The sequence below is a fragment of the Prionailurus bengalensis genome, chromosome C2, assembly GCF_016509475.1.
Source record: "Prionailurus bengalensis isolate Pbe53 chromosome C2, Fcat_Pben_1.1_paternal_pri, whole genome shotgun sequence".
NCBI lineage: Eukaryota > Metazoa > Chordata > Mammalia > Carnivora > Felidae > Prionailurus > Prionailurus bengalensis.
The window spans coordinates 65,808,347-65,821,403 of record NC_057350.1 but is presented as its reverse complement, the minus strand read 5'-3'; the positions used below and the strand labels follow the sequence as shown (position 1 = coordinate 65,821,403).

General features: G+C 39.5%; 1 protein-coding gene across 1 annotated transcript in view; it reads left to right on the top strand.

The window, feature by feature from the left end:
- TMEM39A (transmembrane protein 39A) overlaps positions 1–13,057 on the top strand; it is a 30,892-nt gene that overhangs the window by 17,311 nt on the left and 524 nt on the right. The window contains exons 6-8 of the mRNA XM_043594239.1: positions 6,586–6,934; positions 7,712–7,899; positions 9,822–9,942. Coding sequence (XP_043450174.1) covers positions 6,586–6,934; positions 7,712–7,899; positions 9,822–9,942 — 658 coding nt within the window. The remainder of the gene's footprint in view (positions 1–6,585; positions 6,935–7,711; positions 7,900–9,821; positions 9,943–13,057) is intronic.

Below are 13,057 nucleotides of genomic sequence, written 5' to 3'. Positions count from 1 at the left end.
TATGGAAACTTAAATTTTTTTTTAATGTTTGTTTATTTTTGAGAGAGAGACAGACAGAGCATGAGCTGGGGAGGGGCAGAGAGAGAGGGAGACACAGAATCCAAAGCAGGCTCCAGGCTCTGAGCTGTCAGCACAGAGCCAGATGTGGGGCTCAAACTCACGAACTGCGAGATCATGACCTGAGCCGAAGTCGGACACTTAACTGACTGAACCACCCAGGTGCCCCGTGGAAATTTTAAACACGTGAGATTGAAAGAATTTTTCAGCAAACACCTGTGCAACTGCATCTAAATTTCACCCATTAATGTTTTACTATCATTGCATAACACATAACTGTCCAACCATTCCTCTGTCCATCTATCAGTCCACCTTATTTTTGATGCATTTCAAAGTTAAGTTGCAGACCTCAGTTCACTTCTTCCAAAATATGTCAGCCTATGCGTATCAGTCACTAGAGTTTGATATTTGTTTACAGTTTTTCTTTTGAGGTAAAATTAATACATAAAATTCACAAATCTTGTGTACATTTGCTGAGTTTTGATAAATGCATACACTTACAAGTCAAATCTGTGTCCCAATATAGTACATGACCATTATTCTAGAGGTTCCTTCATGCCTCTTTCCAAACACCACCAACCACTTCCCAGAGGTAATCACTGTTTTAATTTTCTTTCCACCATAGATTAGTTTGCCTGTTCTAGAATTTCGTATAAATGGAATTATACTGGATATACACTTTTGTGTAAAGCTTCTCTCAGCATATTGTTTTTGAGATTTATCCAGGTGGTTACATATATCAGTAACACTTCATTGTATGAATATACTACAGTTTGTTTATTCTCCTACTATTGAATATTTGGTTGTTTCCAGTTTGGGGATATTACTAAGAATAAAACTGTTAGGTACATTCTTACACAAGCCTTTTTTGTGAAGAAATGTTTTCATTCTCTTGAGAGGAATATCTAAGAGGCCTTGCTAGGCCATAAGGTAGGAGTATGTTTAGTTTTATAAGAATCTACCAGACCTCTTCGCAAAGATGTTGTATCCTTTTACCCCCCACCAATTCTATAAGAATTCTAGTTGCGCCACACGTTTGTCAGCATTTGATGTTTTCTGTTTTTTATTTTTAAAGTTTATTTCTTTATTTTGAGTGAGAGAGAGAGAGCGTTCATGTGTGCATGAGCAGGGGAGGGGCAGAGAGGAAGAGAGAGAATCCCAAGCAGGCTTCATGCTGTCAGCATGGAGCTAGATGCAGGGCTTGATCCCAGTAACTGTGAGATCGTGACCTGAGTGAAAGTCAAGAGTTGTACACCCGACCAACTAAGCCACCCAGGCATCCCTGGTGTTTTTAAAATTTTAGCCATTCTGATCAATGTATAGTTGCAGCTTACTGTACATGTTGGCTTTTTAAATTGTTTTGCATAGTTTAACTTTTATGCCTTGGGCCAATACTTTCTTCATTGGATGTTAATGGATAGCTGTCATTCTTTGAGCTGTTCTGTGCTAAGTGCTAGGCTAGGTGTTTATAAACATCACCTCATGAAATCATACCATAACTCAGGAGGCAGTGTATTTAGTCCGCCATAACGGATGCAAAGTATTTGGGGCTTTAAAAAGTTAGAAGTTTATTTCTGTACAGTATGTGTGTAAATCATATTGGATAGCTGTGGCAGCTAGCTCCATGGTGTTGGGACCTAAGCTCCTGCTATCTTTTTTACTCCACACTCCCTAGCAGGATAGATTGTAAAGGACTTTGGAAATTTGCAGCTGTATCTGATCTAAAAATTCTATTGCAGTGGAAGAACAGGAGCACAGTGGCTGTTGGCAGACAGCAGGGTTTGCCACAGGTAAAGACAGATTGAGTCTAAAATAAACTTACCCGTGGTCAGACAGTTAGTGAGAAAGACTCTGGCCTTTTTGATTTCAGAGCCCTTGTCTGCACCATTACTCTGTAATCAGTAGTTCTCAAAGTGTGGTTTCCAGAACAGCAGCATTAGCATCAGCTGGAAAGTTTTTAGAAATAGAAATTCTCAAAATCTGCCCCAAATCTACTGAAACAGAAACTTCGGAAAGTAGGACCCAGCAATTTGTCTTTTAACAAGCCCTCCAGATGATTCTGATGCTTGCTCAAGTTTGAGAATCATTGTTTTATATAACCATTTATGGTACTGAAGTGTAAGCATGAATTTAACAGTTACATAGCATAAAATCAAGATATAATCAAAGATTGTATGAACAGGGATGATAGGAAGTCTATTGGTATACTATGGTAGGCCTGATTATACTGTTTAAGGCAGTCATCAACTCAGTTTATTAGTATTAACCTTTTTGCCTGTAAAATGAATTTTCTATGTTACAAAAATTTTGCATGATTCATATTTCTTATAAGGTATAATATTTTACATCAGTTGTTTCTTTATTTCTAGATTAACATTTCAGTTGCTTCAACCGAAATGATTTCGTTATTCTATTTATCAACAACAGCTGGTTGAATCCATTAGAAGGTTTTTTGGGTTTTTTAATTTTTTTTTTTTTAAAGTTTATTTTTGAGACAGAGCATGAGGAGGGGAGGGACAGAGAGAGAGAAGGAGACACAGAATCTGAAGTAGGCTGCAGGCTCTGAGCTGTCAGCACAGAGCCTGACACGGGGCTCAGACCCAAAAACCAGGAGATCATGACCTGAGCCAAAGTCGGATGGCCAACCGACTGAGCCACTCAGGTGCCCCGTTGTTTTTTTTTTTTTAATGTTTGTTTATTTTTGAGAGAGAGACAGAGAGAGCACAAGTGGGGAGGGGCAGAGAGAGAGGAAGACACAGAATCCGAAGCATGCTCCAGGCTCTGAGCTGTCAGCACAGAGCCAGATGGGCTCGAACCCACAAACTGTGAGATCATGACCCAAGCCGAAGTCAGATGCTTAACCAACTGAGTCACCCAGGTACCCCTGAATCCATTAGAAGGTTAACCCTATTTGATTTGAAAAGCTAATTATGGATATATCAAGGAATATTTTGGCTAAGTTTAAAAGGATTACCATATCAAAATGGCTAGCAAACTTTTTAGGAATAGAAAGAAGCTTATTAATTTTTGAAGGCTCTCCACACTCCTGCAACAGAGTGAAATAAGCGTGTAATTTAAACAGTTTATATTTAAATATATTTACTTTCTTCAATTTTTAAAAGTTGTATAATCTTTTATTTAACTTCAATTTAAAAATTAAGTATGCAATGGGGCGCCTGGGTGGCGCAGTCGGTTAAGCGTCCGACTTCAGCCAGGTCACGATCTCGCGGTCCGTGAGTTCGAGCCCCGCGTCAGGCTCTGGGCTGATGGCTCAGAGCCTGGAGCCTGTTTCTGATTCTGTGTCTCCCTCTCTCTCTGCCCCTCCCCCGTTCATGCTCTGTCTCTCTCTGTCCCAAAAATAAATAAACGTTGAAAAAAAAAATTTAAAAAAAAAAGTATGCGAAATATAAAATACTAGATAATGGCAATAATCACATCTTTATTTTCTTGTTTATTCATAGATTAAAAAAGAAAGGGACTCTTTTCTGCCCTTTTTTTTTTTTGAAATATGATTCTCAGCTAGTTTCTCAGTTTAGGGTAAGTTAGTCCAATGACTAACAGTTGTAGCTCTTACATTTATTTTAAATCTATCCAGGGGGATGGGGGAGAGGGGAAAATGGATGATAGGCATTGAGGAGGGCACTTGTTGGGATGAGCACTGGGTGTTGTATGTAAGCAATGAATCACAGGAATCTACCCCTAAAACGAAGAGCACACTGTATGTTAGCCAACTTGACAATAAATTATATTTAAAAAATAATAATAAAATTTTTAAAAAATTAAAAATTAAAAAAAAAAAGAATCTGTCCACTGCTCCCTGTAACCTCTGCTATTATATTCTAAACCTCCATCTGGTCTTCTGGTAATCCATTCTTGCCCTCCTCCTTTCCATTTTTCACTGTAGCTATAATGATTTTCAAAATGAAAGTTGAATCATGTTACTAACCTTCTTTAAAATTCTTTAATAAATCATTTCCTTTACCCCCTTTACCTTACAGAGAGCCCTCCATAGTCTAAGCTTTTGATGTTACCTTTCTCTCATCCTATGAGTTTCTCTCATTCTACCCTGGATCAGTTATCTATTGCCATATAATGCTGTAACAAACAACTGCAAAACCATGGTAGCATACCACAGTATATATTGATCGTGCATGAGTTGGGGTCATCCGGAAGTCTGGAAGCTGTCCTGATCTTAGCTATGTTTAGTCACATTTGTTGGATTGACTGGCTGTCAGTTTAAGTAACTAGGACAACTCAGTTTTGCTCCATGGGTCTCTCATGCTCTGGCAGGCTAGACATGGACACATGAAATTGATCAGATCCATTTCAAGCTTCTGATCACAGCATGTCTACTGACATTCCTTGGGCCAGAACAGATCACATTGTTGAGCCCATTGTGGGTATAGGGCAGGATCACTTCACACACAGAGGGCTATGTGGTGAGACTACAAAGAAGGGTTAAGAAATGGGGCCATCACTGCAGTCTGCCTTGCACCGTAGCCTCTTATTCCATCTTTACATGTGCAGTTTGTTTTGGCAGTATTGAACTTACAGGCTTCTCTGGCCTTCACAGTTTTGCACGTGTGAGTTCTGTTACTTCTGCATTTATTCCTTCCCACAGGGCATATACACAGTGGATCCCGGAGTTGTTAACCATCTTCTTACTTAGTAACAAGCTCATTTTTTTTCCCACTGTAGAAAACTATGAACAGGTGAATTTGTTAATTTTTTATAAAATACATAACTAAATAGGATATCTTTTTATTTGCTATTTTCCATATCTGAACTTATGCCAGCAAATTGAGTATTTTATTTACAATGCATAAGTCACAATGTGGACGTTACTTAATAAAGACTGGGGAAAGAATTTTTTTAAGTTTTAAAGAGCCAAGGGTGAAATAACTGTAAGAAGTTATGAAAAGTCTCAAAATATTCAGGCTTTAATCAGGTTACTCTACTTGTAGAGATTTATTTATTGTATTTATAGAATTTTTTTTCATTAATCCATTAGATACTTACTGAGTTCCTAGTATATTTCAGTCACTTTTCTACACATCAAGGATATAGTAGTGAATTAAGCAGACCAAAATCGCCAGTTCATGGAACTTACATTGTAGTGAGGGAGATAGACCAAGAGAAAAATAACAAATAAAAAACCTAATACACATGTAAAATAGATGGAGTAGAAAGATCTGTGAAGAAAAATAACCAGGCAAGGGGACCTAGGAGTGCCTGTAGGATCAGGATGGGTGATATAGTCAGGAGGCAGGGAGCCCCTCACTAAGAAGGGGAAGTTTGAGGGGTACCTGGGTGGCTCAGTCAGTTAAGTGTCTGACTTTGGCTCAGGTCATGATCTCATGGTTCATGAGTTCGAGCCCCACATCGGGCTCTGTGCTGACAGCTCAGAGCCTGGAGTCTGCTTGAAATTCTGTCTGCCTTTCTCTCTCTGCCTCTCTTCTGCTCGCACTCTGTCTGTCTGTCTCTCTCTCTCTCCCTCTCTCTCAAAAATAAATAAACATTTAAAAAAAGCGGGGGTAGTTTGGAGTGAACAGTCTGCAATTTGGCACCTGGGTGGCTCAGTCGGTTGAGCATCTGACTTCAGCTCAGGTCATGATCTCATGGTTTTTGAGTTCGAGCCCCACATCAGGCTCTGTGCTGATAGCTCAGAGCTTGGAGTGTGCTTCAGTTTCTGTGTCTCCCTCTCTCTCTGCCCCTCTCCCGCTCTCGTGCTCGCTCGCTCTCTCTCAAAAATAAATAAACATTAAAAAAAGAAAAAAAAATTACCAGGTACACAAAGATCATGTAGGAAAGTGCTTATCCATATATTGATATTTATGGTAATGCAAAATAAGAAACAGCCTAAGTTTCCAACAAGAAATAGGTAAATTATGGTACATCTGTATGAGAACACTATAGTTATCTTTAAAAATTGTTGTAGAAAAAATATTAATTACATGGAAAAATGCTCAAAATATACACTCACACATAATCACCCACTCAGTTAAAACAAGATACAGGGGCATCTAGGTGGCTAAGTCACTAAATCACTAAATCTGATTTCGGCTCAGGTAATTTCTTTTCATGGTTCATGTGTTCAAGCCCTGCATTGGCATGGAGCCTGCTTGGGATTCTTTCTCTCGCCCTTTCTCTCTCTGCCCCTCCCCTGCTCACATGCTAATAAATAAATAAACTTAAAAATATATATATACAAAAGTTTTTGCTGTATGAGGCTTAACATAAAAAAAGCAAGCATGAAGTCTGTGCACCCAGTTGTAAAAATTATAAAACCGATTATTTTTTAGGTGTTTTGTATTTTGTCGTGATTTTCTGTAGTCTTCTGTTACTCTACAATGAATGTATATTGCCTTTATGGGAAGAAATTAAAGGACTTCCCCAGTAATGAATTTACCACAGCAAAGTCCCTGTTACATTCACACTGGTGAATCATGACTATTTTACTAGCATAGTTATCAGATTTGATCTTAGGGGCATCTGTGGTCCTTTTTTCATATTTACCTTTTTCTACAGGTTTGGTGTTTATGTTCCTCTCTGCTGTTTCCACCAAGATAGTAGAGCTCATCTTCTTCTCACAGACTATAACTACATGGTTCAGCACCAGGCGGTAGAAGAGAGTGCCTCAACTGTGGGTGGCTTGGCCAAATCCAAAGACTTTCTCTCCTTATTGCTGGAGTCTCTAAAAGAACAGTTTAATAATGCCACGCCCATCCCCACCCACAGCTGCCCCCTATCTCCAGACCTCATTCGCAATGAAGTAGAGTGTCTGAAAGCCGATTTCAACCACAGAATCAAGGAAGTTCTCTTCAACTCCCTCTTCAGTGCCTACTATGTCGCATTTCTACCCCTGTGTTTTGTGAAGGTAAGTGGTTACTTTTGTATGCCTCCTGGATTTGTGTGTGAATGACATAAACTGGGTATTTCTTATTTAATCCCCCTTTTCTCTGTCTCCCCTTTGGCAGCCTGGATTGGTGGAGTTCGGCTGCATCTGGAGTGCACTAATACCGCTCCTGGTTGGCGGATAGGTATTTCCATATATGTGATGCACCCGTGGTGGTCCCCTCTTTTTTTCTTTCTTTTTTAAAGTGTTTTTTTTTTTTTTTTTTTTTCAGTTTCTGGGGAGAATAAAACTTGTGTTTATAATAGAATCAGTATGTAGTAGTTTAAGAGGACTGAGGTTTCAGCCTATTGTAGTTGATCTTAACATGGTTAATCAGGAGTTTCCTTGAACTTAATCTAACCTTTATCTAAACTTCAATTTACTTCAGTAGAAAAGAAAAATGGTCTGGATGTCACTTGGGCCCAAAATCTTTTGGGACATTTTAGTGCCCTTTCTTTACCCTTTGAGAAGCACATCTGCAGCTGGATGGTCATTCACAGAGAGCACTCACCTCTTCTAGAAAGAAAGCACTTAAAATATAATTGCCTCTCCCTCCCAACCCTAATTCATACAGCCAGAAAGTCAGGTTGAAGGATTTTGGAGGACTCTGCTCTTGAACTTTCTGCACGGACAGCAGGACAACCAATGCATGTGTGACTCAGTGTGGCATTTGTCTGCAGGGCGTATGTACACGCACCCATCCTTACCTTCTTGCTTACCAGTGCATGGATCATTTCTCTCTCTTCTGATCTCTTCCAGAGTACCCAGTACTATGACATGCGCTGGTCATGTGAGCACCTCATTATGGTGTGGATCAATGCTTTTGTCATGCTCACCACACAACTTCTGCCATCTAAATACTGTGATTTGCTACATAAATCAGCTGCTCACCTGGGCAAGTGGCAGAAGCTCGAACATGGGTCCTACAGCAATGCTCCACAGCACATGTGAGTAGCCTGAGGGTAAAGCCATATCACACCTTTCTACATGCTGCTGATCATGTTTACTTGCTTTGTGTGTCATTCTTGTTCTTGGCTTTGAACATTTGAGGGTTTTTTTGTTTGTTTGTCTGTCAACATGGATGCTTGTCATCACTCTAAACTGAACACAGGGGACATTAACTCATTCCCACCACCACCCCCCCAGACCCTCCTTAAATGCCTCCTACCTTTCAACTGCCCAGTCACTCTAGAGTTTGTAATTTGTTTCCCAAGCTGTAATATTGGAGTTTTCTTTCAGTCTTAACCCTTTGCCCAAATTCACAGAGTCATGATATATTTTTAATTCTCTTTGGAAGACTGTAAGATTCATCTTCTCATCTTCATTGCCACAGCTAAATAGCTGCTAGCTAATCATCTCACACACCGGCAGCTAAAATTTGCTTCTCTCATCTTTTCTTCCTAATAAATGCAAATTTGTTCTAGTAATTTTCCTTGCTTCCTTTTTTTATTTTTTCCCCCTAAACTCACTAATGAATGTCTCTGCTTTTCCCATATTTAAATGAAAACTGTCCCTAATTGAGTTCTCTGTAAGCATTTCTCTCATTGTGTTCCCTTATCAGTCATTTCTCTGCATGGTCCCTGTGATCCAAAATGCCTAACTTTGGAACCCTTTGGTTCTCTCACTTCTGAGCCCTCACCATACCTTCCTCTCAGACCTGGACCATCTTCATTTTCTTCCCTTTTATAATTGGAACATTTCACAAATTTCATCATCTAGAAATTCTTTCCTAATTAAGTGGGACAGATTGAGGGGACCTTCCCTTCCCCTCTCCCCCTCAGAGTCCTCCCTTCAATTATCTGCCTTGATGTCTGATACAGATTAGCACAGGCCTTCAAGCCCAGGAACTGAAAGAGATTGGGCCAGGCTGAAAAGAAACCCGACTGTGGGCAAAGGACAGATTTCAATAAAAATTGAAAATACAATCCACAGTACTAGTACTGTACATCTTCAGGCTCCTGATGGCACATGGCCATGAGGTGTATCATCACTTTAATGCTGGTAAGTGTGAGTAAGGCTGATGGAACATTTTCTGAACTGGGAAAGCTTCAGGGTGCTAGACGTTTTTTTTGTTTTTTAACATATCTAAAATGCTGTCCCAGTTCTTACCCTAGGAAACTAACATTTCCAAAATCAGCAAGAGATGAATTAACTTAGATTTTTTAAAAAGCTTAACCTGAAGATCCCCATCCCCACCCCAACTCCATTACATTGGTGCTGGAAAGAATGAAGCTTCTTCCATAACTTCTTTTTCCTAGAGAAACTTCTATAAAAATAAACCAAGAAAGTGGTAAAAAGAAAAGTCTGTGTGTCAGTACCTTGTGTGTCTCTGTGTTCTGTATAGCTTCACACATATATGAGGCATTTGAAGTATGTGACAAATAAACTGATATTCTATAGCTTTTGGGGATGTAATTCTGCAGTAAATGTCATGCTAATTCGACAGTATGTTCATTTTCCACTACTCTTACTACCATCCGCTCTCTCTTCTTGTTGGTTCTCTCCAGCATTTCCATCCATAGATTTTGCTCACTTGGGATTGAGATGACCATCCACCTGCTTACATTCGATTTTCTGGCTCATAGATGCCTTACACATTTATTTTGGCTCATTCTCCTAAGCCTCTTAAGTCCCTTGACACTGAGTTAACTGTATCACTTGGTAACATCTCTACTCTATAGCAGTGAAGTTATGATAACAAATACTTTCTACTCTTTCCAGTTTGACTGTGCAATTACTGTATTCTCAGAATTCAGGCAGATGAAGCCTTGAATACTTAATCCCTTCCATAGAAATGTAGTTGCCCTTGCCAGACACTGTCTTAGCTGTTATTGCCAATATGCTAACATTGCATTTCTTTCTCCCTTAGTTGGTCAGAAAATACAATATGGCCTCAAGGGGTGCTGGTGCGACACAGCAGATGTTTATATAGAGCCATGGGGCCTTACAACGTGGCAGTGCCTTCAGACGTATCCCATGCCCGCTTTTATGCAAGTACCACTTATTTCTTTTCAAACGTAAACTTAGTGGTAAGCATTAGGAGGCCTCTCTGTGCGTAAGCACCTAGCACAGTGTGTAGCACATACGGAAGTTAATGCATGGTAATTATCACTACTAGTATAATAGTCCCTGTCTTTTGGAAGTGTATTCTGAAAGGCAGTTTTAAGGTCAAATACCATTATTCCAGCTTCAGCAGCTTGAAGTTACACTGGAATTTGTTGAGTCTAGTATTACTTGAAACAAGTAGGCAATTATTTAAGACTTCCTTGTTTCATCTTACAATATTTATTTGTAATAGTTTGGTTTAGTGGTATCTTTATTATATTGTATTGTGTATCCTTAAGTGACATTTGATGTAGTAATGTAATGTTTTTGTTTTGTTTTTTGTATTTGTCATACATATCACCTCCTTAAAGTACCTTGACTTCCCTTATCAAAGTAAGACAAATGCCATGATCTCTGGCCTTTTACTTTTTCTGGATTAAAAGGGGAAAAGGGGGGCGCCTGGGTGGCTCAGTCGGTTGAGCTTCCGACTTCGGCTCAGGTCACGATCTCGCGGTCCGTGAGTTCGAGCCCCGCGTCGGGCTCTGTGCTGACAGCTCAGAGCCTGGAGCCTGCTTCCGATCCTGTGTCTCCCACTCTCTCTGACCCTCCCCCGTTCATGCTCTGTCTTTCTCTGTCTCAAAAATAAATAAACATTAAAAAAAAAATTAAAAAAAAATAATAAAATAAAAGGGTAAAAGGTTTATAAGTTAAAAAGGAAGAAGCCGTAGACATCCACTAGACGTCTAACTAGACATCCCAGCTTCTGTCCCATTTGAATTTATACCTTGGATTATGTTCTAGTTGATCTTTTCAGTGTCCAGGAAATTCTGACTCTAGGAGGCAACAGTATTAACTTATAAGAGAAAAGCCAGCTGATCAGTGGCAGTGGGAAAAAGAAGGTGCATACAGAGGACTGTTTCATACAGAGGACTGTTCATAGTGCAGGGCATTGCCTTTGAATGAAGATTATATTCTAAGAAAGAATTGGAGGACTTTTGGGGGGATACTTGAATCTCTTCCTCCCTCCCAGTTCTGTGGGAGTGTACATGGGCTTTCTGGTTCAGTAGGTGTTCGCTACTAAGGCCTTTCAATTAAATACTGGGAACTCTATATCAGGGCTGGATGCTTGTAAATACCATTGTGGAGGGTGGGGCTGGGTGGGGGCTGGGAGGAGCACGGAGAAGGTGAAAGGCCCTTGAATGAGGAAACTACCAGCAACTCCTTCTAGACTCCTATGGGGTTGCCTTAAGATGGAAGAGTAGACTTAAGTCACAGCTGCATAATCATTTGGTTTCTACACAGAATATTTAATTCAGTCAGCTGACTTCCACAGGCCATTAATGACTTCTGTTGGCCTGGGCAGTCCCCTTGAAACCTATAATGACCAGGTATTCTACTGGAGTTTTCTGCTTGAAAAATAAGTGTTTTCCTTGCTAGTGTGTTGAACAGCTGAAGAATTGGGCAAAATCCAAAGAATAAGGATTAGGGAAGTTAACTTATTACCTGACTTTGCATGACCAAACAGGTAAATCAGTACTTCTCAAAGCGGTCCTTGAGCCACTTGCATGTAAATCACCTGGCCCACTCCTTAAAGTGATTCAGGACCCCTACCCCAGACTTCTGAATCAGAGTCTCTGAAGGATTCCAGGAGTTTGCAGCATTTACAGATTTCGAAATGATTCTTAGGAACACTGAAGTTTGAGAATGCTCATTTAAAATATGCCTACTACCTGTAACTGTTAGAATTTAAAGCCTTTCCTCACCATTCTACTCATTCAGTTTATAGCTTAGTGGCACATTTAATTTTAATTGCTAGAATTGCCACAGAAACTCCAATTGCCTGGGTCCTTTTAGAGCCATTTTTGTACATTCTGTTACTAAATATCATATACTAGAACCCAGGGTAAACAGTTTCTTTCTCCCAAAGAAGGACCCTAAGAACCTGGCTACCTTTCATGATAATTAGGCTTTATTCTCAGATTTGTGCCTTGAGGTCCAAAATTAGTTTATTTAGATATGATATACCACCATTGCTACAGTTTGCACCCTGTGACCTCTGTCTTTCTATTCATAATGCATTTTTATTAGTAAACCAGGATTTAGCCACTTAAAAAATTTGGTAGCAGGGCGCCTGGGTGGCTCAGTCGGTTAGGCGTCCGACTTCGGCTCAGGTCACGATCTTGCGGTCTGTGAGTTCGAGCCCCGCGTTGGGTTCTGTGCTGACTGCTCAGAGCCTGGAGCCTGTTTCAGATTCTGTGTCTCCCTCTCTCTCTGACTCTCCCCCGTTCATGCTCTGTCTCTCTCTGTCTCAAAGTAAATAAACGTTAAAAAAAATTAAAAAAATAAAAAAAAATAAAAAATTTGGTAGAAGTGAATACAGCAGCCCTGTTTTTAGCCAAACTCTAATTCTGACTGAATTTTCCTTCTTTCCTCATCGTCCTATATGTGCACCCTATTTCTCAATATCCAGAAAAAAAAATCCAGCAGAAATATATGGTGTAGAGGATTTGAGTCAGTGATGATGGTGGGTACACAGTTTAAGGGAAAATTAAGAAATTATTGTATTGATATTTCAGCTTGTAAGACCTCCCCTCTCCCCAGACTTGTCTAGCGTAGGTGTTTATGTCTCAGACCAGCCCACAACTAACAATGATTTTTCCATTTTTAAATGGTTTACATTTTAAACGGTTGTAAACACCGATATAATATCTTAAATTTTTGCCTCTTGACTTGCAAAGTCTAAAATATTTCCCATTCGGTCCTTTATCCAGCCCTGTCTTAGATAAATATACTTTGGATTATCTCAAATAGAATATATACCCAAGATATAATTTAAGAAAAATGTTTAGAGGCAGAGTTCTTTTGGGTATAATCCTTTTTAATGTCTCAGGGCATTGAAATAAAATTTATTTCATTATTCCTTGAGCAAAATGGGAAAGGTTTGGGTCTCTACAGCAAGAAATAGCCTGATTGATGTTCAGTAAGCAGATCTATATATTATTGCACATAGGAACCTGTAAATATGAAATTATCTTAGGAGAAAATGTGAGAAGACTACAG